The 25,113-nt window shown below is 46.5% G+C and overlaps 1 protein-coding gene across 2 annotated transcripts in view; it reads left to right on the top strand.

Annotated features, from left to right (window-relative positions):
• The first annotated feature begins 5,246 nt into the window (after positions 1–5,246).
• Positions 5,247–25,113, top strand: part of CDH1 (cadherin 1) — a 67,547-nt gene continuing 47,680 nt past the window's right edge. For both annotated transcript variants that reach the window (XM_063110836.1, XM_063110835.1), the window contains exons 1-2: positions 5,247–5,300; positions 6,048–6,162. In XM_063110836.1, the coding sequence (XP_062966906.1) occupies positions 5,247–5,300; positions 6,048–6,162 (169 nt within the window). The remainder of the gene's footprint in view (positions 5,301–6,047; positions 6,163–25,113) is intronic.

The following is a 25,113-nucleotide window of genomic DNA, read 5'->3' as shown; positions in this document are numbered from 1 at the left end:
CTTAGGTTCCATAATCACCTCAGCCAATTCCCCTAATAAATCCTCTCTCACATATGGAGAGCATAAATACTCATATATCTTATTGGTTCTGTTCTCTGGAGAACCTTAACTAATACATAGTGTAAACTTCAGCAACTCTCTTTACTTCTCTGTGAGTCTCTGCTTCCAAATCTGTAAAACGGATATACTGGTAGCAAAGAGCTGTACGAGGACTGGTGAGATAATGCATGTAGTGTATGGTGAGCTCCAGTAAACAGTAGCTATCTCTTTTATCACACACTGTAATGCTATTACACACATCTAGCACAATGCCTGATGCATAATTGGCATCCAATAGATATTTAATAAGTAAATGGACGAATGTTTGAACGTTTACTTGTCTGCATCCCTCACTACCTTATGAGCTTCTTAAGGGCAGGGACCATATTTTGTTTATTTCTGTGTCCCTGTCTTGGGCAGAATGCCTGGCACATGGGAGTGCTTAGTAAATGCTGTTGTTTGCCCTAATGAGATCATGGATCTGGACAGCCATCATCCATGTTGCTAAAACCACAAGTTGAAAAGCTGATGGAGAACTTGGTAATGAAGGGATCAGTTGACACTGACTGAATCTTGGCATCCTACAAGTGAGTCAACCAGACAGCTTCTTGCTTCCTGATATCATGCTATGGGAAGCATCCAACAGCACTTATACAATATTTTTGCCTAAAAAAATGAATCTGAAGTAAATCAAGCTTCTGTATCTGAGTACTAATTTATGTTACATATGGGATAGAGGAACACATTTAATGACACCTCAAGGATGCATTCAACCAAATACAAAATGCAGGACATCCTACAGGACAAAGGACTGAGTGTCTTAAAAAAAAAAAAACAATGGTCTGTAAGTCTGGAATTATGTCAAAATAGAAACAAATGAACAATGGGCCAGCCCATGGCTCACTCGGGAGAGTGTGGTGCTGATAACACCAAGGCCATGGGTTAGGATCCCATATAGGGATGGCCGGTTAGCTCACTTGGGAGAGCGTGGTGCTGACAACACCAAGTCAAGGGTTAAGATCTCCTTACCGGTCATCTTGACTTGGTGTTGTCAGCACCATGCTCTCCAAGTGAGCGAACCGGCCATCCCTATATGGGATCCGAACCCGTGGCCTTGGTGTTATCAGCACCACACTCTCCCGAGTGAGCCACGGGCCGGCCCTACCGGTCATCTTTAAAAAAAAAAAAAAAAGGAATTAGTACAATTACAAAGTTTACAAATTACAAAATTATAAAAATTATAGAAAACAGTGTTGGAGCTGGGTGACAGATACTTGGAGTTCCATTTTACTACGCATAGTGTATAGGACACTCTTCTCTCTACTTTGTGTTTGAAATAAAACTGTTTTTTGCAGACATGGGTGCAAAGGGTGGCACCCCTATCAGTTGCGATCATTTTAACAGGAGGCTGAAGTGCTATACCGTTCCCTTCCCTTCGTGCTGGCAGGCAGCCTGACCCAGCAAAGGTGTCAGGAGACCCCTGGAGCAGCAGGAATGAGTCACCTCTCCCCACACAGCTAGAGCCTGATCTGAATGCAATCCTCAGCCAGCTGGGGGTTGGGCTCCTCTCAGCAGAGGTCAGGGGAGAGGCACCCCTCCCAGTCTGAGAAACATTATTACCGCCCCTTGGCCAGGAGATGAAAGGGACCGCTTGGGGGATTAATCATTAGCCTCCAGGCCAACCAGTAGCCAGGACACCCAGGAAATGAAAGTCCATCAGAGACACACCCTGCAATGAGGAAACCTGGGGTTTTGTGTTCCCATTGGTGGACGCCCAGTTGGCACTGGCGGCAAGATCTGTTATCTACCTGGAGTGATCTCGAGGGCACCTGCAAGGCCTCTGTTTAAACTTTCTTTTCCTTGTTGATGGCTGATTTCCACCATTAGCACTGAATTGGCCTTCAGAGAGATCTCAGCTTCTGGATTTTGATTTTTTTCTTCCCTCAGAAGAAAAAATCTTCTCTTTCCTGAGAAGCTAAGGAAAGCAATGGGCCTTACCACCTACACAGACAAGTTTGCATACTACCTCAGGGGGTTTATGGACCCCTTAGAAACCAATCTGCAGACACCTGGTTAAGAACTGTGCATGGTTCCTAGTTTTGCTGTGTATTTAAATTAAAAAAAAAAAAAATTTTTTTTTTTAAAAGATGACCGGTAGGGGATCTTAACCCTTGACTTGGTGTTGTCAGCACCACACTCTCCGAAGTGAGCTAACTGGCCATCCCTATATAGGGATCCGAACCTGTGGCCTTGGTGTTATGAGCACCACACTCTCCCGAGTGAGCCACGGGCCGGCCCCTAAATAAAAAAAAAAAATTTAAAGAACGTTGGGTGGAGTTTAGTAGCTCTAAAGCTTTCGTTCCTTTGAAAGGCGTCTTTGAAATGCAAATATCCTTGGGAAGGTCGAAGTGATTAGCCGCCAGTGTGAAAGAGTTTTTCCCAGCAGATGCAAGAGGTAGTCTTCAATGGTGGGGGTGGGGGTGGGGAAAGGAGATCCTAGGACTGGGGAGGCCCCAACGGGGCTCACAATTTTGCCTAGAACTGGAAAGGGAATGTATTGGGCAGAGTGGTGGCAATAGCTGACTTTTATAGAGCTCTTTCAAGAACCTTGTGAATTAAGTGCTACCAACAGCCCCATTTTACGGAAGAAGAAGCCGAGGTTGGGGGAGATAAAGTGACTTATGAAAAAAAAGAAAACAAAGTGACTTATGCTAACCAGAAGAACCAGAATTGAAGGCTCCATCAGCAGCATGGCTCAACATAGTGAGGTATCCCTGTTTGATACAAGAGGAAACTGAGGCAGTTCACTGTGTTGCCCACAGTCACAGAGTGCCCCGCTTCCACAGGGAGCCCCTTCATGTTCTCTCCTCACCCTGGACACTGAGGGGGAGCAGCCCTTCCTGATCCTCCCTGGATCTTGGAGAAGGACTTGCCAAGAAGTCTGAAGAGTGCACCAGGCCTGACGCATCCTTGCTGCCCCTAATTGTTTTCTAAAATCCTTTTTATTGAATGCTCAGAGTGTAATGGAAGAGTCGATGAGCATCAGCGGAGCTACAAGGCCAGGGTTGCTGGGTAGAAGAAAGCAAAGCCCCAAAGGCTCCCTGTACCCAGGGATGTATAAAATATGTATTTTTACATAACTGGGAGAAAAAACAAACAGACAAGGCTGCCCCATGGGGGAAACGCCTCTTTCTGTATTTCCATTATCTTGTTTAATGCACAGTCAGGCAGATGCCTCAGTAGGAAAGGAAATACCGGAGCCTTTTCCCTCTGAGCCTCCTGTTGGGTTAAGAGGCAGAGGGAGCCAAGATGAAGAAAAGGCCTGGGCGTGTGCTTGGAAAACCATTAAAACTGGGGGGACATGTTGGTTGGGGCGGTGCCTGGGCTGACTGGAAACAGTGTCTTGGTTTGAGATAACACCTCTCCTCAATGGGCTCAGATTCACTTTTAGCTCTGGATGAAATATTTCAAACATGGCCTTCACCACAAGGAAGGGAAATGGGGAGTGTAGAGGGTGAGCTTTTCAAAAGAACAAACTCCACTCCAAATATTTATTGAGCAGTTGCTACTACTCGCCAAGTATTCTGGTGATTGTTTTGCAGTAGCTGATGTCAACTCACTTATGTAGATGAGAACACTGACTCGCTCAAGGTCACACAGCTAGTGAGTGGTTGACTCCACAGACTGTTTTGTAGTTCTGACCATCTTGGAGGATGAAGGGAAAGGGGATGTCCTTGTCAGGGTAGCCAGGATTGCCAAGCCACATAGATGTGGCTGGCCACAGGCAGTCAGACAGGGAAGCTGTCTGACCTACCATTTGCCTGTCTATTCTGGTTTTGATCCTAAAATTACTTCACTGGGGACAGAATTCTCTAGAGAAGTTGGTGGTGGTTGTGATGTGGCTGTGGCATTAAGAGCCTCAATCTGGGGAACAGGAGATCTTGGGTTCTGGTCTTTCCTCTGACATTGACTTGCAATATGACATTGAACAAATTATTCACAAATAACAGGTTTGAGTGATCTCTAAAGGGTCTCTTCCAGCTCCACTTTAAAAAACAGATTGAAAATCGCAGCTACAGCTGGAAGACTGCCCTGGGCCACTTGAGGTGCAGCTAATCGAAGAAAGGGCCCTGGAATCAGAGAGAGGTAGGTTCCAGTCCTGTGACACTTCCTCTTGGCCTCAACCTCTTTATGCCTCAGTTGCCCATCTATCAAATGGAAATAATACAGCTCTCGGGTTATTTTGAGATGAGATTAAATGAGGTGGTCAATGTCAAATGCTTAGCACGAAGCCTGGCAAAGTAATCTCCAGTGCCCAGCATCTATTGTTACTATTATTACCCCCCTTCCCATCTGTATGGCTCAAGAAACATTGGTTTTATTAATTGTACGTGAGCCTCACAACAACACAGGAAGGCGTTTGTGATCATTACTCCAATTTGGAAACTAAAGCTTTGAGAGGTGGTCCTGACCCAGTGCATTGATTTGTTGATCACTGACCTAACCAGTTAAGAAAGACTAGATAAGGGCCGGCCCGTGGCTCACTTGGGAGAGTGTGGTGTTGATAACACCAAGGCCACGGGTTCGGATCCCTATGTAGGGACGGCCGGTTAGCTCACTGGGTAAGCGTGGTGCTGACAACACCAAGTCAAGGGTTAAGATCCCCTTACCGGTCATCTTTAAAAAAAAAAAAAAAGAAAGAAAAGAAAGAAAGAAAGACTAGATAAAAAAAGAACTAGTTGTAACACCAAGGTCAATGGTTCAGATCCCCATACCAGCCAGCCACAAAAACAAACAAACAACAAACAAACAAAATCCCCACTAGGTAAAGGGTAAAGTCCTTTCCTAGCCCTGGTCCGGCGGGGCTGGGATTGGAACCTGGAGATAATCGAAATCGAGCAGGTCCCATAACCCACCTTGACCCTACCAACTACCAACCAGTGGGTCACTCAATGCCAGGGGGCGGGACAGTGGGCAGACCGCCCGCCCGCAGGTGCGCCCTCAGCCAATCGGCGCTGCCGAGGGCGGTGCCTTCGAGGCTCACCTGGCAGCCTCGGCGAGGCCGGGCTCAGTGGCGTCGGGAGCTGAGGGTTACCTGTGAGTTCGCGGAAGTCCGGTCAGACTCTATCCCGGCTCAGCCCGGCCCAGCCCGGCCCGACCCGACCGCGCCCAGCCCCTGCCTCCGCTCGGCCCCCGCGCGGCCCGCCATGGGTCCTCCGTGCCGCAGCCTCCCCGCGCTCCTGCTGCTGCTGCTGCTGCAGGTACGTCAGGTCCCCTGACTTGGGGGGACACCTCCGGCCCCACGTCCCTTCCTGGAAGCTGCGGCGCGCTCTGGGCGCCGCGGACACGGGAGCGGGTGAGCGGCGAGCGGCTGTGCCCGCCCCCCGGCGAATACCGAGGCGGGGGCGCCTCGCTGTGGGGCCCCGGGCTCCGGGCTGGCCGCGCCGTGGGCTTGGACGGGCAGTGGGGGCGGGCAGCGGGGTGGGGGGTCGGGATGCAGTCAAGGGGGAACCCGGCGCAGGGGGAACGGTCCCCGAGGTAAGGAAAAGGGGTATCAATAGAAATAGACACCTGCCACGTAAAGAAGGGGCCGCAAATAGGAAGGGAGGCCCCCCCGGCGCAAGAAAGTGGGGTGCACGGGGGTTGGAGCGCCCCCCGGTGTGGGGAAATAGATTTAGGATGGGAGCGTTCTCGGTCTGTGGAAAGTGAGGTCGGGAAGGGTAAAGACGTATTCAGTGAAGTGGAAAAGGACAGGAAGGCAAGGTGGGCTAGTGGGGAGTAGTGAGCCAGCAGCAGCCCCCTCCCCCAGGAGCTCCTGGGGGCTTGGTGGCCGCAGGTTTCGGGCTGGGAGAGGGTGACGTCGCTGCCTCCCGGGGGACGGGGTGGGGGAGGGCGGTCCTCCCGCAATCCCGACGCTCCGGGCGAGGGAGGGGCGGCCCCGCTGGTTTCGGTGTGGGTAGGAGGCAACCCCCGATTCACCCCCGTTCCGTACCTTTCTCCCACCCCAGGTCTCATCGCGGCTCTGCCAGGAGCCGGAGCCCTGCCGTCCCGGCTTTGGCGCCGACAGCTACAAGTTCACCGTGCCCCGGCGGCACCTGGAGAGAGGCCGCGTCCTGGGCAGAGGTGAGGGCGCGCCGCGGGGGTCCCTGCGCGGAGCAATGGCGCTCCCACGCCTCGGGCTCAAACGACACCCTTTTGGAATTTATACAGATTTAGGGGACGAAACCATAAACCACGATGGAGCGGAGCCCCGTCTGGTTAACTGTTATAAAGTAGTGGAGATGTGTGTGTGTGTTGCGGGGGGACACTCATTAGAGGCTTTCAGTGTTTCTCATTGTCCTGAGCACTTTAGAGACAGTCTGTCATTTTAGACTGCAAAAACCTGCTGGCTGGGAAGGTGGGGCAGGAATATTCCCCTTGTACAGATGAGCAAACGGAGGCTCAGAGGGTGACGTCCGCTTGTCCATGGTCAGGAGAGCAGGAATTTGGACTGGGATGACTCCCAGGCTCCATTACACACTCTCTCTGGGATGACTGATGAGCCCCTCTCTTGGTTACCAGGGCTGTGGCTTTTGTTCATAGAGATGAAAACATTTTGATATCGGTGCTTTTTCCCCAAGGAATAAAATGATTTTTTTTTTTTTTGAAAAAGAGCATAGTAGCTGTAACTCAGGGGATGAAATGCGCACCAGCACCCAGTGTGCCTCTAGGCCCTATCACTGTGATAATCTAGAGCTGGCTTTGTTCACTTCACTGTTGCCCAGGTGTGGGAGCAAGGGAAGGAGCTGGTTTCTCTTCTGGTTTCACTCATTCCCAGGTGCTTGTATTGTATGTACCAAACCACTTTCTCCTCTGTCATGATTTTAGTTGATTGAGCAAGTATCGTAACAATAAAAGAAAGCCTTTTGAAAAAGAGAAATCACCCACAATTCCCCTGAGAGAATACTTCCACTGTGTTGGAATACTTCCACTGTGTTGTTTCAGTCTTGGCCATGTGAAAAATCTCTAGCAATCATACTGTTGTCTTACACTTTTTTTTTTTGAACTTTGGAAGTTGTTCCAACAGTGGACAGTATTTTTTGCAGAGAAACTACAGCTTGATTGATTAAACATATTTGCTTTTCTGAGACCCGTCTGTGTTCTGCGGAGCTTCCTATTGGATCAGAAAGGAAGCGATGTCCACCTGATGCTGCAGAGCAGCAGCCCATTGCTCAGCCAGGGTTTACTTAGGGGAGGCAGACTTAACCCAGCCGTGAACAGAGGGACAGGAGTGTGCCCATGAGGTGTCCTGAGACAAGTCACTTTGTTTTCCTGTGCCGGGACATTTGGTAGTGCCAAGGATGGATGAGTTGGTTTTTATTTCTCCCCTCTAAGCTCTTGTGTCTGACCCATAATAATGTTATTAGATATTAATAATATAGTTGTTATCATTGTTATCCATAGTGGCGCCTATTATTCACTTTTGCCCCAGACTTTGGGTCAAGTGCTTCACATTTTACCCCGTTTAATTTTCACAAGAAACTTAGGAGGGTGGGCACCATTATTATTTCTATTTTGCAAGAGAGGAAACTGAGGCATGAACAGATCGGTAACCTGCTGAAGGATTGACAGTTGATCCTATTTTTTGGCGGCTGGCCGGTATGGGGATCCAAACCCTTGTTATGAGCACCACACTCTAACCAACAGAGCTAACCAGCCAGCCCCACGGTTGGTCTTTCTCTTTTCCCTTATCCTTCCCCTCAATCTCAGAAAAAAAAAAAAAAAAAAGAAAAAAGGTGTTAGGGGATCAGTGTCCATTGTGAAGTAGACTACATGCTCCCAATGTGGCCTGAAGAACAGAAGTGTTGATAGGGTGGGACCCCTGAGAGGAGGTGGTGATGATGGAGACGGGCCAGATTAGGTGGGAGGTTGGGGGGGGCGGGCTCTGGGGTTGGTGGTTTTGGTGGGAGAGGCAGACTCACCAGCATTCGCCAAGCTTCTTGAGGCTGGTTTCTGTTCTCTTTGTCTGCAGACTTCACCCCTACTCAACGATTTCCTGATATTTAACTCTTTTTTTTTGGCCTTTTTGGACTGTGGGGTCTCCTTGTACCAGTCCAATGTGGAATTGCCCCAGGATGGAAGTGCCCTTCTAGTAAAATCACACACTGGACCTCAGGAATGGCTTTGTGATTTAAAAAGGCAGTCAGGGTTTCAGGAAGTGGCTTCACTCTTTGGACAGTGTAGATGTGAAATTGGCACCAGGTTTAGACATTGGCTTCACGGAGAATTTGCTGCATGGGAGTTTGAAAACAAAGAATCTGCCATAGGTGGCTGTAGAATGTCACAAATAGGGTTTTGACAGAACTCAGGACTTTGGGGGTGGTTTGCTGAGGTTTATTCCTGTGCCTCAGAGGTGGCTAACCCCATAATCTCAGCCTTTTGTTTATTCCATTGGTTTCCCTCCAGGTTTTAGAATGAAGAACATTAAAAAAAAAAAAAAAAAATCAACTGTAAACTGGTTCTTTAGAGTTGCTGATTGTATTTCTTTTTTCTCAACACAACCTGGTTTGAGAAACTCAGGCTATTGGAAGGTTTGGGATCTCAGAAGTATTAGCCCAGTGCACACGGCTTTAAGTTGATTTGGGGGTGGAAAAAAGAAAAGCTGGCAGGCTTTTAAAGTGATAGTTTCCTTCCTTTGTTTCCTCTACGATCTGGCCTTGGACAAACAGGGCCTATATTTTGGGTTTGAGCTTCGTCTGCTTGATGGATTGACCTAGTTTACAGACAGCCACCTGTGTGGGTTAAATACACCCATTTCCCCTCCTTTCTAAAGGATGTTCTGAAAGGTGGTAAAACAGTGTACAGGTCCCCTAATTAAACTAGACCTTAAAAAAGCAAACATGGAAACCTGCTTTGGGTTCACCTTACATCATCAGATACCCACTCCCCCACCCTTCAAACACCTAAACATCACTTTCCCAATTACTCATGTCTGTGACAAGGGCTGATGCAGCGCTTACTGGGAAAAGAGACTTGTGGGCCGCCCTCCTGCCCTTGCCTTTGTGTCTCAAGAGGAGGGGAAGTGGAAAAGTCTTGGGCCCTGTAAGGCCATTTAAGGAAGTCTGGCTGCTGCTCCTTCCCTGTGGGGCCCACTGGACCTGGCCACCCTCTCTGCCAGGTGATTATGGAAATCCCTGTTTGCTCTCCTGACTTTTTGTTGGGCAAGACTTTTCTTCTGAAATGCTCACCTTGGTGTCTGTTACACATTCCCTTCAGTTTCCTTCCAAGTGTAGCCCCAGATAAGCCAAACACTGAAGCAATCAGCTCTCACATCTCCCAGAAGCTGCCCAAACCCTAAAATCCCCCAAAAGCACTTGTCACAATCCAGACTGCCTTTCTGTTTTTCTACTCTGTCTCAATCCCATCTCCTTTCAGGGCATGAGGCTCTCAAGGAAGGGAATGAAATCGATAGTATGGCTGGTTAGGATGGTTCAGTGTGTAAGCACATGAAAGATCTAGGTTTGAATTTCAGCTACCCACTATACGACTTTGGATAAGTCACTTTACTTCTATGAGCCTCAGTTTCCCTATCTGTAAAATGGGGATTATAACAGTTATAGTTTTGTGAGATTTGTATGTAGACATTCATTCATTTAGTCAGCAACTGTGAGTGCCTATTGTGTGCCAGAGCTGGGCTGGACCCTAGGGTTACAGTAACGAATAAAACAGATGTGGACTGAACATAAATGCAAGTGAGAATGAATATAAAGAAAGAAAGCAGGAAGAAAATCATCAAATGGTGGCTAATATTTATTAGGGACATAATAGGCACTCAAATATTATTTTGAGCAAATGAATGAACACTTAAATAAATATTCACTACCTTGGCTTATTTTTTTTCCTCTCAAACTCGTTATGGCCTTGAACCAGCCCTTGAGGTTGACTGTAAATGGGCAAGGAAGTTTGGTTTGCTAGAACTTCCTAATGTGCTTGTGAGGGCTGCATGCCCAGTCAGTGGCTCTTGAAGCCAAGCTATAGCAATAAGTGTGTCCTGGGGAGACGGTGTACTGAGTGCTTCCCTCTGAAAGCTACAGAGGCCAGAGAAGGGAGACCTCAAACCTGATTCTGGAAATGGAAGGGCAGCTAGTCATTTTTAAGGTTTCTCATCTTTGGTCAATTAAAAAGAAATTTGTGGCAGACTTTCTTTCTCTCTTCTCTTCTTTTTAAGTTTTCCTTTTACATATCCAGCTTATACTTGTTGCTGTTGGGAGGGCTTCAGGCCCCGTCCCTCTCTGTGCTTCTCCTCTTCCACTGGCTATTGTCTGCCTCCAACTCTCCACTTCCCACCAAGGTTCTGATGACATCTCCCTCAAATTTAAGAGGTTCTTGAGTCAGACTGCCTAGATTTATATCCAGGTAATGCTTCTTGCTAGCCTAGGGATGTCGCCAAGGACTTTCCTCTCTAAGCTTTAGTTTCCTCATCTGTAGAGTAGGCATAGTAGTACTGATATCATAGGGTGGTGTGTCAAGTGCTCAATGAATATTAAATATTAGAGCCCTTGGAGTACTTGGTGCTTCATTTGATATTCTCCCATGTTTTCCCTTTGGTTCAAAAGTTTCTCTGTGCTCCCTCCCACCCAGCAAACCAGCCAAACCAGTTTCCTCACTCCCTGCTTCTGTGCTACACAAACATTGCTCTGCAAATGGAGAATAGACCAGAGTGCCTTTGTTAGAAAAAAAGGAAATTCTGGGGCATTTTTTTGCTTGCCACTGTGCAGTGTGCTTGTGGGGGCTGAAATGGGTTTGCTGTGGGTTAGGAAAAGGGACCTGTTCATGGGTATTGATTAGAACTAGGGTGGGGGGGGATTGGGGCAATGAGCATCGGAGGCCAGGGAAGTCAGGATGACCTTGAACTTGTCAGCCTCTGCTTGGGTTTTAATAGTATTTCATAATAATACACATGGTTAAGGATACCTGTCTATTCTTCCATTGTCAAAAATGCTGTGCCCCAGCCCCTGAGATAGCAGTTCACCCATATCGCCAAACATTAAACATCTAGGGCACTTCAAAATTGCAGATTTGCCTTCCTGCAAATTCACTGAGCCACAGTCTCTGAGAGTGGGGTTCTGGACTTGGCATTTTTAAAAGTCCCCCTGGTATTTGCTGCCATCCAATTCATTGCCCTGGATAACCCCAGGGGCTACGTCACAGATGTTTGATGGGTAAATATCTGGTGCCAGCCAGAGTGTGGGTTGTCCATCCTGAGACCAGGGATCCAAGGGCACCCTTTATCAGGGAAGGATCAAGCTGGTCATTCTGCCACCTGCCAAGGAGACCTCTGTGAATGCAAAGTGGAGTGGACGGGGTTGGGAATGGGGACCCAGAGAAGGAGCCAGTGCACAACCTCTCCCAATTGTGAACCCAGACTTAAGACCCATTCCCCACCCCCAGGGTGATTCCAGGAAACCTGTGCAACAGCCCCAGAGCGGGTAATTCCAGTACACTCTGAGAATGCCATTGGGGTGGGGAAATGTTCAGAGGAGGCCAGGAGTGGTCACTTTCACCTTCTGGGCCTTGGTGAGTAAGAGGGCGGCAGCCAGGCACAGAAAGAGAAAGGACACCCAGGAGGAGGAAATAGGGTGCCCAAAGGTGTGGTGCAGTCACGGAGCCAGGAGCCAGGAGGCTGGAGCTGGACAAGGAGGTGGCTGCAGGAGGAGAAGGAGATTTTCTCTTTCTATTCTTTTAATAGGTGAATCATGCACATGGTTAAAAAAGAAGTTTAGGGGGCCGGCCCGTGGCTCACTCGGGAGAGTGTGGTGCTGATAACACCAAGGCCACGGGTTCGGATCCTATATAAGGATGGCCGGTTAGCTCACTGGCTGAGCGTGGTGCTGACAACATCAAGTCAAGGGTTAAGATCCCCTTACCGGCTGGTCATCTTTTTTTTTTTTTTTTTTTTTAAAGTTTGAATAGATATTTTTCATATATATGTAGGGGAAAAAAAGTCTCCTTCTCACCCCTGTCCATTCTTCACCCAGTTCTTCCCCAGGGCAAAGGTGACTAATCAGTCACAGGTCACCGATTTTTATCAGTCTCTTGTGTATTCTTTTTCTGGTTTCCTTATGGAAATAGAAAAATAGTCTTATTTCCTGGCCAATGTAAATTTCATAATATCTGATCCTTTTACACAAAGAATAGCATATGATAGCACTGTTCTGTACCTAGTTTTATTTCTCAACAATATGTTTGTGTTTTTTCTCTCTCTCTGTGGAGAACTTCCATATTTTGTTTTGTTTATAGCAGCATGGAATGGATATACCATGGTTTATTCAACCAGCCCCCTATAGAGGGACACTGTGTCTGGGTTGTGTCCTTTTTTGGGGGAAGCAGTGCTGCAGGGAATAACCTGGTGTATGCATCCTTTTGTATGTGTTCTGTTGTATCTGGAAGATGAATTTTAACAGACCCCCCCCACCACCACCACCAGTACTGGAGACAGCTATGTTGCCACCGTTCCAATGGAGGTTTTAAGCAAGAAGTTGGGAGTGGTGTTGTGCCAGCCTCTCTGATTTGGGGGAAGACTTCAAGATTTCTAGTGCCTAAGTGGTTCTAAACAACAAGTAATTCCAACAACTTTGAGAACGTTCCTTTGCACCAACACTGAGAATACAGGAGAAAAAGGAGCAAGTTGGAGGAAAATAAGTTCTTGGTTAAGAATATGTTGAGTTGGATATCTGAAGGACCCAGAGGTGGAGTTATCAAAGAGGTATTTGGCAATTTCAGATCTGGTGTTTGGAAGAATGTTAAGTACCAGTTTTAAAAGGAATTTGTGTAGGACAGTGGTCTTTTTTCCTTAATCTTGTGTCAATAGATAACAGAGCTTTTTCAGAGACTTCACAAACTGGAGGATAAAATAACAAAAAAGTATTCATGTGGAGAATATTTGGAAGTGGCTAACCAATAAAAATTCAAATATTTGTGTCTACTGAGTGTTAGGGGTTGGGTCCTGCCAAGGGCCTTGCAGACTTGAGAGTTTAGTTAATCCTCACAGTGGCCCAAGGTGGGAACCGTCATCATCCCCCACTCTAGAAAAGGAAACAGTCTCAGAGAGGTTGGACAACTTGCCCCAGGTCACCTAAACAGGTAGTGGCAGATCTGGGGCTACAGTCCAGAACTTTCATCTTCCAAAACCTGTGCTTTTATCCAGTTCTCCTCTATTGCCTTGTTGCCAAATGGAGCATCTCCAGTGGAACCTGATTCACCTTTTTGGGAAAGGAATTCCCTCCTTCTCTTTGGAAAACCTGTCTTTATACCTTTTGCTTCTCACTAATTTATTTAGTTATTTTTTAAAGCCTGTCAAATTTAGCAGTGGGGGGTTGTATACCAACTTTAGTGACACTAATGTTAGTAAGTTCTGATAACCCACTAGCATCAGACCCTCAGTAATTTTTTTTTTTTTTAAGATGACTGGTAAGGAGATCTTTTTTTTTTTTTGACCAGTAAGGGGATCGCAACCCTCGGCATGGTGTCTGCACCACGCTCAACCAGTGAGCGCATCAGCCATGCCTATATAGGATCCAAACCCACGGCCTTGGCGCTACCAGCGCTGCACTCTACCGAGTGAGCCACGGGCCGGCCCATGGCAGGGAGATCTTAACCCTTGACTTGGTGTTGTCAGCACCACGCTCTCCGAAGCGAGCTAACCGGCCATCCCTATATAGGGATCTGAACCCATCGCCTTGGTGTTATCAGCACCATGCTCTCCTAAGTGACCCATGGGCCGGCCCCTAGACCCTCACTAATTTTAATTGTGATGCTAGAATTCAGCCTCTTTTGCCTTTGAAGGGCCTCTTCTTTTGTCTTTTGCTTCTGGGCCATTTCCAACCTGTTTCCCTCTTGACCTTCACTTCCAAATAAATGCTATCTCAACAGTGCTTCTTTTCCTTTCTGTCTCTTTCAACTTTCTGGGTCCCAGAAAATCCACTTATACAGGCATTCAAATCTAGGGTGTGGGAACAGGGAAACAGTCCTAAAAAGAAACTCATATTGCAACTAGGACTTAGTCAAGGTACTGGAGCCTGGCAGAGATCTGGGCGTGGGTCTCTTCCAAAAGAGGGAGAACAGGCCCATAGCCCTGTGAGCTCAGATGTTACTGCTAGGACCTAATGGGGCCTCTCTAGAAGGGATGAACCTGTTCCCCCTGAGCGAGATCATAAATGGTGGCCTGCACAGGACCCCGTGGGATAATTGGCCAAGGCCTCGGTAATAATTAGCTGGCTTTGTAATTAGGAGAGCTTGTAACAAGCCAAAAGCTTTCCAGATTTATTTTACCTGGGCAAGTTCAAGGCTAGGAAGAACACCTGTTTCTGTGGTTTGGCATTCAAACATGCTGATACGCCTTCTCTGTTCCCAAAAGAGAAGTTTTAGAGTGTTTTTACACGGATTGTTGCAGCAGACTTCTTTCTGGTCTCCCTGCTTCTCCCATCCCTCCCTCAGTGCAGTCAGAGTGATGGTTTTTAAAATTAAGTTAGAAAATATCATTCCTGCTTGAAATCCACCTATAGTTCCCCATTTCACACAGAATAAAAGCCCAAGTCCTTTCTATGATTTACAAGGATTCCCTGATCTGCCCCCATCTTCTCCCTTTGTCCATCCCCTTTGCTTCCTGGCTGTAACCTAGAACATGCAAGGCACATTTCTACCTCAGGGCCTTTGCACTGGCTGTTACTCTGCCTGTAATATCTGTACTGCTCGCTGGTTTATGTCCTGCAAGTTTTTGCTCAAATGCCATCCCTTCAGTGAGGGCTTTCCAAACTCCCTATTTGAAGTGGTAACCTCTGCCCCCAGCACTCTCCTTCCCCCTTCTCTGCTTTATTTTTCTCTAGCAATTTTTCACCATCTAATATGCTACGTATTTCACTTATTTCTCCTGTTCATTATCTGTCTCCTCCCACTAGAACATAAGCTCCAGGAGGCCAGGGATTTTTGTCTTGTTTTGTTCTTGGGCTGTATTGCAGTTAGAACAGTGCCTGGCACATAGTAGGTGATCAATACAGTATCTATTGAATGAATGAATGGTTTCAGGTTGTATATACAGTTCTATACATACCTTTTCTTTTTAGAAGATATTTCACTGTGGTGATTTTTTTGTTGCTAAAGAAAAGATGGGCTTTCTCAGTATGATCCACAGAAAGCATGCAAAGAGGAGGGGATGTTCTCAGAGCCTGTGCCTCTACTTGGCACACTTCAGTTTCTCTGAGCCCTGCACACCCCTGGTATAACCTTACCTAATTGTCTTGTCACAAAACAGCTTGCAGCCCAGAGTCTAAAGGTCAGATGAGCCATTTCTGCCCCACACTTCTGGGTGTAAGGAAGCACCAGATCAAAATCTGAACAGATACCTGAGCCTGCCAGGGCCATCTGTTTGGTTTCCTATTGTCTGGGTAACATCTTCCTTGAGCAAGGCTTCCAGATACACCCAACACCTTCCACCTGGGTATCTCCAGCATCCTTTAGGCCCATTAATTGTTCAAGATCCAGGGCTCATTCTTCCAGTTCTTGGCAATGCAGATGAGCCTGGAAGGAACTTGTTGAGAGAAGAAAGAAAAAAAAAAAAAAAATTAAAGCTAACTTAATCAGATGAAAATCTCACTGCTCCAAAATCTATCTGATCAATAAATATTCATTGAGAGAGTACTGTAGGCAATCTTGTAAATCTTTTCATTTCATTTTATTTATTTATTTATTTTTGATTTTATTTATTTTTTTAAAGATGACCGGTAAGGGGATCTTAACCCTTGGCTTGGTGTTGTCAGCACCATGCTCAGCCAGTGAGCAACCCGGCCATCCCTAATATAGGATCCGAACCCATGGCCTTGGTGTTATCAGCACTGCACTCTCCCGAGTGAGCGATGGGCTGGCCTCAATCTTGTAAATCTTTTTTTATTATACATCAACCTTGCCTTCAGGAAAATAACTGACTAGTGGGGAGGGTTGTCAGATTTAGCAAATAAAAATACAGGACGCCTGGTTACATTTGAATTTCAGGTAAATGATGGCTAATTTTTTTTGTATAAGTATGTCCTGTGCAATATTTGGGATATATTTACTACATGTTGAACTCTTACTCTATGCTTTAGAGCTCACAACAACCCCATGAGAAGTGACAGTTGTAGACAGCACGGGTCATGCAGACAGGAAATGAAAGAGCCTGGCTGCATGTTCTGGAGGCTGTTGGACTCCAAAGCCTGTGCTCTTTACACAGGAAAAGGCAACTAACAAGCAGTCTGTGACCAGCCAGGTGAAGGGGATGAATAATTTCTGCTCTGAAGGTCTCAGAGGGAGAGAAGTCCTTCCAGATGAGAGAGACATTCACATGTCTGTTCACTGAACAAATTTATGTTGACCACCTGCCAAGCACTGTGCTAGGCACTGGGGATACAATAGGGCCAAAACAAAAATCCCTGTCCTCATGGAGCTTCCCTTCTAACTGGAGGAGGCAGGAGGGGACAGATAGTGATGTATGGAAGAAAAAATAAAACAGCAGGAATGGTGATAAAAACTATGAATGTTGGGGTAGAGAGATTTGGGGAAGTCATCACTGAGAAGAATGATATTTGTGTAAAGACCTGAAGAAGTGAGGTGTCCAGTAGATCTTAGAATTGGACTGTGTCTTGTTTGGATCCCCATGCCAGCCCAGATTGGACTGTCTTGAAGAGAAAGAGCAGGCATTTTCTTTTTTTTTTTTTTTTTAAAGATGACCTATGGGTGGATCTTAACCCTTGACTTGGTGTTGTCAGCACCATGCTCTCCCAAGTGAACTAACCAGCCATCCCTATATAGGGATCCGAACCCGTGGCCTTGGGTGTTATCAACACCGTACTCTCCCAAGTGAGCCACGGGTCGGCCCTAGAGCAGGCATTTTCTAGACGAATAACCCTGAGGGCTAATTGTCCCCACATCTCCTTGAAAGGATATCAGATTCAAACCAGGATCTAATGCTCTTTTCAAGCCACCCCTCCCTTTGGCCTGTTGCCCAAGAGGAATAGGGCTCTAGTCTAGTTTTCCGAAGCTTCTCAGGGAAGAGGGATGAGATTGTCCTGAACAGGCATTATGACCTCGGGCAAATTTATTTTTTTGGTGCATATATACACAGGGTCTTCAAAAAGTTCATGGAAAGAAAAATTCTTGTTACCTTTTAATTCTATTTTTCCATGAACTTTTTGTCTCAGGATGGGATCCCTCCTTAGAATGAAGTCTGGACTTTAGTATGAGGATTTTCAAAAACTGCAGACTTCCTCCCCCACAAATTCTTCACCACAATCGTGGGAGTATTTGAAAAGGAACAAAATAACCAACTTGTTTGGGGGTAAAGTGGAAAACGTCACCCCTTGAATCTGCAGTGGCACAAATACTAACAGGTAGGGCTGGGCCCTGAGTCACTGCCATTGAGAGGCCTCTCTGGTGAGGTTTGTTAGTATCAAAGGTTGAATCAACTATGACATCACCCTTTCATAGTAACAAGTACTTTAAGTGACTGCTCTTACTCATAAGTCCCTTGAGATACTGGCCCTAAATCTCTTCCCTCTTAGTTTCTTCTTGCTAAGGAGTTTTGGAGAAGTGACTGGGTTTCACAGCTGCTTGGTGAAGTTCACGTGGCCAATTTATTACCACCCTAACTCCCAGGCTTGTAATCATGACTAAACTTTCTGAGAAAACAGAATTCGTGTGTATACTTCCTGTACCTTTTGCCTTCTTTTGAAGTCTGCGTGTAAAAAGAAATTCTCTTCTGTACCTTGCAAATGGGTGTTTTAGAGCTTGTTATTTGAGTCTTTTTGATTTTGAAACTTCCATGTGAGTTGTGCTGATTTTTCTTTGGACTTTAGTTATGATTGCTCTCTTCCTCTTCTTTCTGCTAATCCTCTCAACTGAACCATGGGAGTATTTAAGGCTGGGAATTAAATACTTGGAGGCTGTTCAATTTAGCAAACCACACGTCACTTACCAGGTGTGAGGGTTTACTGCTGGTTTTGACAGAGATTTGATGTCAAGGTTGTGACTTTATAGCATTCATTTCTCTTTCAGCTTGTAAAATGAAAGAACCGGAGAGTAAAGATGGGCTGGGGAAGGCCTTATGAGAAGTAGGATTGCCTTGCTTCCAATCTCAGCTGGACTCTCACTTGCCTTGTGACTTTGGGCAAGTTACTTAACCTTTCTGTGCTTCAGTCTCCTCACCTGTAAAAAAGGGAATAAACATAGTTCCTACCTTATAGGGTTGCAGTGGGGATTCAGTGATTTAGCATATGTAAAGTGCTTTCAGTGCCTGGTACATATTAAATAATTTGGTTTTTATTATTAGACGTTTCTGCCTTAGACTGTGTCAAGGGAGTGAAAAATGTGTAAGTGCTCAAGAACAGTGGAGCCAGAGAGGACTAAGAGGAAGAGTTGTCCTTTGTCTCTTTTCTCCTTGACCTCCCCAAATCTAAAACACTCCTTTTGACCCAACACCCGTTCAAGTACAAATTGTCCACCTCTCCGGTGCTGCCAACTTGCATGCCAGCATGTACTAATCTAATTGATAGTCACAACCTATCGGGTGGAACTATCCTATGATCTTGGTTCTCGTATTGTCTCTATTTTACAGAGGTAACTAAGCCTTAGAGTTAGTGGCTTGCCCAAGGCCACCACAAAGCTAGGAAATGGCAGGCAGGGTTTGAACCCAGGTCTGGTGACCCCAAAGCTGTGCCACCATTTATGTCCTTGTATCTGGCTGGTGCTTTTCTGGAGAACTCCAGTTGCCCAGGTCCCCCTCTAATCATCCCTATTATTTTGTATATTTTCCCAGTGTTCCTTGAATTGGAAATGTAGATTCTTATCCCCTCTCCAACATTTAACACAAAAGGTAGTATATTATGCACACTGTTCTGCACCCTTTTTTTCCACTCAATGTCTTGTAGATCATTCGTATTATTTTTAACTGCTATGTAGTATTCTATTGCATAGTCAGTCCCCTATGATGGGTGTTGGCTATTTCTGATCTTTTACTATTGCAAGCAATGGCAAGAGCATTTTAGATGCTGTGAGCAGGACAGATATGAGGGTCTCTGCGGCATATGGGATGTTTACTGATGGCAGGGGACAGATTCCTCTCACAGCCAGACCTGGGCATTGGTAGAGGTACTAGGCTTTAGGGTGTGCTGATGATGCATGGAATAGGGTCAGGATTAGTATCAAGCCACAGGCAGCTTCTCTTACCAAAATCATTGAGCTTATTCTTCTAGGGGTCCCTGCCCATCTTCCCCTTGCCTGTCAATGGTTCAGTAACACTGTTCTTTCCCTGCCTCCCAGAGATCCTTTTAGCTGCCTTTGCTGCTGGCCTTTGAGAAAGCTGAGGGCCAATTAATCTGCTTTTAAATACTTGTAAAGGGTATCATGTGGTCCCATGGAGAATGGAATAAAAGGAAATGGGGCAGAAATTACAGCAGGTGGGACTAGGGTCAGGCTTTTGAGATGGGGTGGAAGCACTGGAAATACATTTTCTGAATACTGAAGCCCTTTTCCGATTCTTACGCCTAAACCACCTGTGGTAGCACCAGCGTCATCTTGCCTGTCCCACCGGGATCCCTTGCTGCTGCAGCCCTGTTCCAGAGAGTGAATTCCCAGGTGTCTGTAACCCTCATAGACCCTCCCTCTGGAGGAAGATTTAGAATTGTTTAGCACTAAATTCACAGAGAAAGAGCATGTTTTTAAAAATCCCTTCTTTGGGGGCAGCATTAAAAGGGGCCTTAAGAATCATCTCGTTCCTTAGTTTATACGTGAATTGGCAGGTTCAGAGAGGTTAGTTGATTGGGTCAGAGTCACACAGCTGGTAGAGGTCAGAACTAGAATAATTATTGTTGAGCAATAACCATAGTGTTCATTGCATCCATTTATTGAGCACTCAACTGTTTAAGTATAATCTTCTTTTCTTAATCCTTGCACCAACCTTTGAGGTACTGAGAATATCCACAATCTAGATCCATTTCTTGGGCCTAGAAAGAAACCTCAAGGTCCACCCATGTGGCCCCCAAAGTCCTTTACCAGTTCTAGTCTTTTGGGTAAATGAAGCTGCAAGATCCTGCCCCCTCTTTTGAAAACCCAGAATAAAAGGGGTGTCACTGGCCCCCTCAGGCTCCATTTCAAATCTGAATGGTGCACTATGGCAAGACACTGAAGTGTGCAAGCAGCCATTTCAGAGCTCCAGAGGCTCCTTTTAATTATTACTATTTTTCTTTTCCAAACTACTATTTAAGGTTTTCTCATAATCACTTTGGGGGTGGGAGCCAAAAGTGGGGTGGAGGATAAACCAGTTAACTCTGAATGCCACAGATAGGATTTGAGGAAAATATTTTGTTTTTAAAACTCTTGTAATGGTGGTAATGGTTTGGGGTTATGTTAAAAATAAGGGGCAGGGACGAGGTCTCTTGATCCTTTAAGAGAGACACACCGGCATATTCACAGATGGAAGGATAGGTGTCTGCAATGGGTAAGGAGAATAGGGGTGTAGGGGAAGTAAGGCTGGCCACCAGTTGGTCCTCATTGGTGCCAGGTATGTGGGACTTCTTATGCTATTTTCTCTACTTTAGATATGTTTGCAATTCTCTGTTATAAAGCTTAAATGAGTCCTGCAAGTAAACCTGAATAATGATAGAAAATTCAAACTCTCTTCCAAAGTGCCCTCCCTTTCTCAGGTGGCCTATGTTAATTTGGTGTGTATCCTCTCAGATTTTACTATGTGTTTATAGAACATATGTGCCCATATTTATGGTTTATTTTATTTTATTTTTTATTTTTATTTATTTATTTTTTTAAAAGATGACCGGTAAGGGGATCTTAACCCTTGACTTGGTGTTGTCAGCACCACGCACAGCCAGTGAGCTAACCAGCCATCCCTATATAGGATCCGAACCCGCGGCCTTGGTGTTATCAGCACCACACTCTCCGGAGTGAGCCACGGGCCGGCCCTTTTATGGTTTTTTTTAATTGGAGTTTTCCATAAATGGAAATATGAATTGTTCTGTAAAATATAACTGTCTTCTGCCCCTCCTTTCTAACATGCTCTGGAAAATTTTGCAGGTCATTCCATGGAACTTTCCCCCCCTCATTCTGTTTAACCTGGGGAAAATGTTTTTAATATCACAGATGACCACAAACACCTTGAAGCCACCTGAGTTCTCCTCAGCATGGTGTTTGAGTGCCTACTGTATGCTCTGCTCTGCCTCAGTCTCAGCCTTCCCTCATCCTGATGGGCTTGCAGATTGATGCAGGGGTGGTGGAAAATGCTGAGATGTCAAATTACTAGACAAAGGGTGCATTCAGAATCCAGGTGGGGAAAGACCTGTGTGGGCTGGAGCAGCTGGCAGGGCTTCCACAGGGGGAGGTGCAGGCAGGGGGAGGCTAGAGTGTTGTGTGGTGTGTAGGCAGGAGTTGGGAGATGTGGTGGCCTTTTTTGTTGGCTGAGAGGGATACCATAAGCCAAGGCAGGTGGGGAGGGACCTCCCATGCAGATCTGGGAGCCAGAAATGTGACAAAGGGAATGTTTGGAAGGTGACGCAGGTAGCTGAGGTGAAACTGAGCTCCGGCCCTGGAGTCACAGCAGCAGGTTGAGGGGCTATGTGGAAACTCCCTCTTAGCCCTTCTGGCCTGGCCTCTGAGGCTGATAAGAGCCTAACGGCTGCAGAGAAATAGTAATGTGGCTGGCTGGGTGGGGCTCTGTTGGCAGGGATACAAGCAACCCGGGAGAACCTGAAGAACTGCAGCAGTGAGCAGTAGGGCCTCCTTCCTCTCCCAGCCCCAGGCGCCAATCCCAATCTGGAGTTGGGAGTGGGGGCGGGCAGCAGCCTGCGGCTTGGTCCTGCCTGGTGCATCAGGCCTCTGGTGCTGGGCTATCCCACAGCCACCCCAAATGCTTATCCAAAATCTACTCCTTGATCCCACTTTGCTCCTAAGTGCCCATTTCAGCAAATGGTACCCCATTCTATTCATCCGTCATGTAAAACATTTAGGGTGGTGACAAATGAATCTGAATGGAGAATTGTTGGGAAGCACTGGGGTGGTCTGAGAAAGCCTTACTGAAAGGGGACATTTGAGCAAAGATCCAAGAGAGATGAAGGATCAGGCTACGTGGCTATGTAGGGAAGGGCGTTCTAGGTGGAGGAAACAGCATGGACTTAGGCCCCTGGAGCTTTTGATGCCAAGTGGAAGAGCAAGACCAGTGATTAAGTGGGCAGGGGCTAATAGGAGAAGGGCAGAGGGGGATGGAACCAGGCAGAGGGCCTTGTACCCATTGCAAGGACTTTGCCTTTCACACCTGACTCCTCTCTCCCCTCAGCCCAGATCCACTCCACCTCCTGCCAGTTCTGTCTCCTCCTTGCCGTTCCTCGTCCCCTCTCCATTCCAGGCAGTGTAGCCTTGTGGTTGGTTAATAGCCTTGATGCTGGCCCCTGACTGCTTAGGTTCTGAGCTGAGCACAGAAGCCTGGCCCTCTCCTGGGCTTCCTATCCACTTGATTCTCATTCCTAATGATGCTACCAGGCGCCTGCTGTCACCTTCCATCCTCTCCACTAGCAGCACTTCCCCATGCTCCCTGACTGGCCAAGTTATCTCTCAAGGCCAGATCAGTTGTAGCTTCTTCCAAGAAGCCTTCTCCAATCTTAGTCCCTAGGGCCTGAGTCAGGACACACCAGGTTGGGGTCCCCTGGTTTCTCCTAGCTCCTCACTGGGCTGGTTGAACTGTGTGGTATCCCTAGCCCCAGCATGGTGCCTGGCATGTAGTCAGCACTCAATAAGTAGTTTGATGAGGGACCCTTGGCTGAGGGAGGATCAGCCTGCAGGGTCCCTGGGGACTGTGGTGGCTTATCCATCTGTTGGGACAGTGTATTATAATGGAGAAGAGGAAGCCAAATTCCTAAAACTCCTATTTTTTCAATCACATTTTGCTCTTCTTCTTCTCAAAAACAAAACAAAAATAGCCAAAAACCCATTCAGCCAAGCTTAGATGTGATCTTTCTGGCCATCTATTTATTTATTTATTTACTTTTGGCTGCTTGTCGGTACAGGGATCCGAACTGGGACCTCGGTGTTATAAGGCTCTAACCAGCTGTCTCTGGCTGTCTTTTTAAAATAGTAATGGAGCTTTAAAAAGTTTTTTAAAGTTTTTAGAAGACTTCCCCCCAAGGCTATTAGCTTTCTAACAATAAATCAATTGTAGAAGGCAGCTTAATTTAAAGCACTCAATTTCTTTGCCTTTTTTTTTTTTTTTTTTCTTTACATTGATGGGAAATTATGGTGATAGCTACGGTTTCTTTGAGTGCTTAGTACCCACCAGGCACTGAGCCCAAAACTTCAAGTCAGTCTTAGACCTATTGGGCCACCCTGTGCCAGGCATTCCAGCGGGTCTGGGGAAAATCTCCACCCCCGTGTGGAATTTACATTACAGTGGGGGAGGGGTGACCAGCAGAATCAGCAGATTATGCAGATTGATTAGGTGGTGGTCGCGCTGGGGGAAAAGCCAAGTGCAGCCAGGAGAATGGGACCAGGGATTGAGGTTTAGAGAGGGGAACAACTGGCGTTACAGGGTGTCCAGGCAGCTGAGGAAGTGGCTGGTCCGGTGAGGAAAGCTCAGAGGAGGGGCGAGGGAACAGGATAAAGGTTGTAGGACCTGAGAGGGAAGTTCATACTCAATGAGGGTCACAAGGCCTCCTCCCCCACTCCTCGGAATGTGGATACCCTGAAAGGCTCTAGCATTTGAAATGCTGATGAGTTAGTCAGAAATTGTTTACAGGCCTTCAGCAGGTCTAACCCTGTAATTCTGGGAAACAGTTCTCTGTGTTTAAGGTGCTTCGAAACCACCTGCGTAACTAACTAAAAATGCGGACTGCTGGGCCCAACCATCCATCCCTAGAGATTCTGATTTATCAATTGGGGGATGGGGGTGGGGTGAAGGTGGTGTCCAGGAATCTGCATTTAAAATAAACCCATCTTGTACTTGAACTGGTGGTCTCTGGATTCCACTATAGTAGGTGCTGCCTTATCCACAGGGGATATGTTCCAAGAGCCCCAACGGGTCGTACCAAACCCAGTTGCCGTCAGTTGGAGGAGCATATCTCTGTTTGGGTCTCCCGCCCACCAATTTAATGCCTTTCCTATCTTAACTAAGCCTTTATCACCCACTAAGCACTATGGCTATATAACTTGTACAGTTTGTGGTATGACAGCAAAATTAGCTTCTTCACGATTTCACAGATGAAAGATTCCTTTTTAGCATATATTCCTTCTTACCTTGGGATACCATTTTTTTCTTTCTTTATTAAGTCAAGAACTTTCACCTTTTCACTTAAAGGAAGCACTCTATGGCTTTTCTTTGGCATATCTGAATTGCCAGCATCACTACTCTTGCATTTGGGGGCCATTATGAAGAAAAATAAGAGGGATTTAAACACACTCTGCAAGTGCCAGCCTGTGGCTCACTCGGGAGAGTGCAGTGCTGATAACACCAAGGCCACGGGTCCAGATCCTATATAGGGATGGTCGACATGCTCACTATCTGAGAGTGGTGCTGACAACACCAAGCCAAGGGTTAAGATCCCCTTGCTGGTCATCTTTTAAAAAAAACAAAAAACAAAAAAAACACACACTCAGTGATACCTCAACAGTCCACTATAACTGACAGTCTGCGCGGACATTCACGTCCCAGGCAGGATGGAGCGGGAGAGATTTCATCAAGCTACCCAGAACAGCGTGCAATTTAAAACTTATGAATTCCTTATTTCTGGAATTTTCCACTAATATTTTTGGACTGTGGTTGACTGTGGATAACTGAAACCACAGATAAGGGGGACCCTACTGCACAAGGACAAGCTGGACCAGAGCATGAGATCCCAAATGTGGACTAGAGTGTGGCCCATCCTGAAAACTTAGTTAAGTGCAGACTTTGAGGGACCCTCCCTCCCAGAGGTTTGGAGTCAAGAGATCTGAGGCAAGCTGGGGAATTTGGCGTCTCAAAAAAGTTTTAAAAACACACTCCCCAGGTGTTTCCTGGTTGGGCAGGGGTGGGGG

The sequence above is a fragment of the Cynocephalus volans genome, chromosome 10 (assembly GCF_027409185.1).
Source record: "Cynocephalus volans isolate mCynVol1 chromosome 10, mCynVol1.pri, whole genome shotgun sequence".
Taxonomy (NCBI): domain Eukaryota; kingdom Metazoa; phylum Chordata; class Mammalia; order Dermoptera; family Cynocephalidae; genus Cynocephalus; species Cynocephalus volans.
Note: the sequence above shows the minus strand (reverse complement) of the source record. Positions and strands in the feature narration are given on the sequence as shown.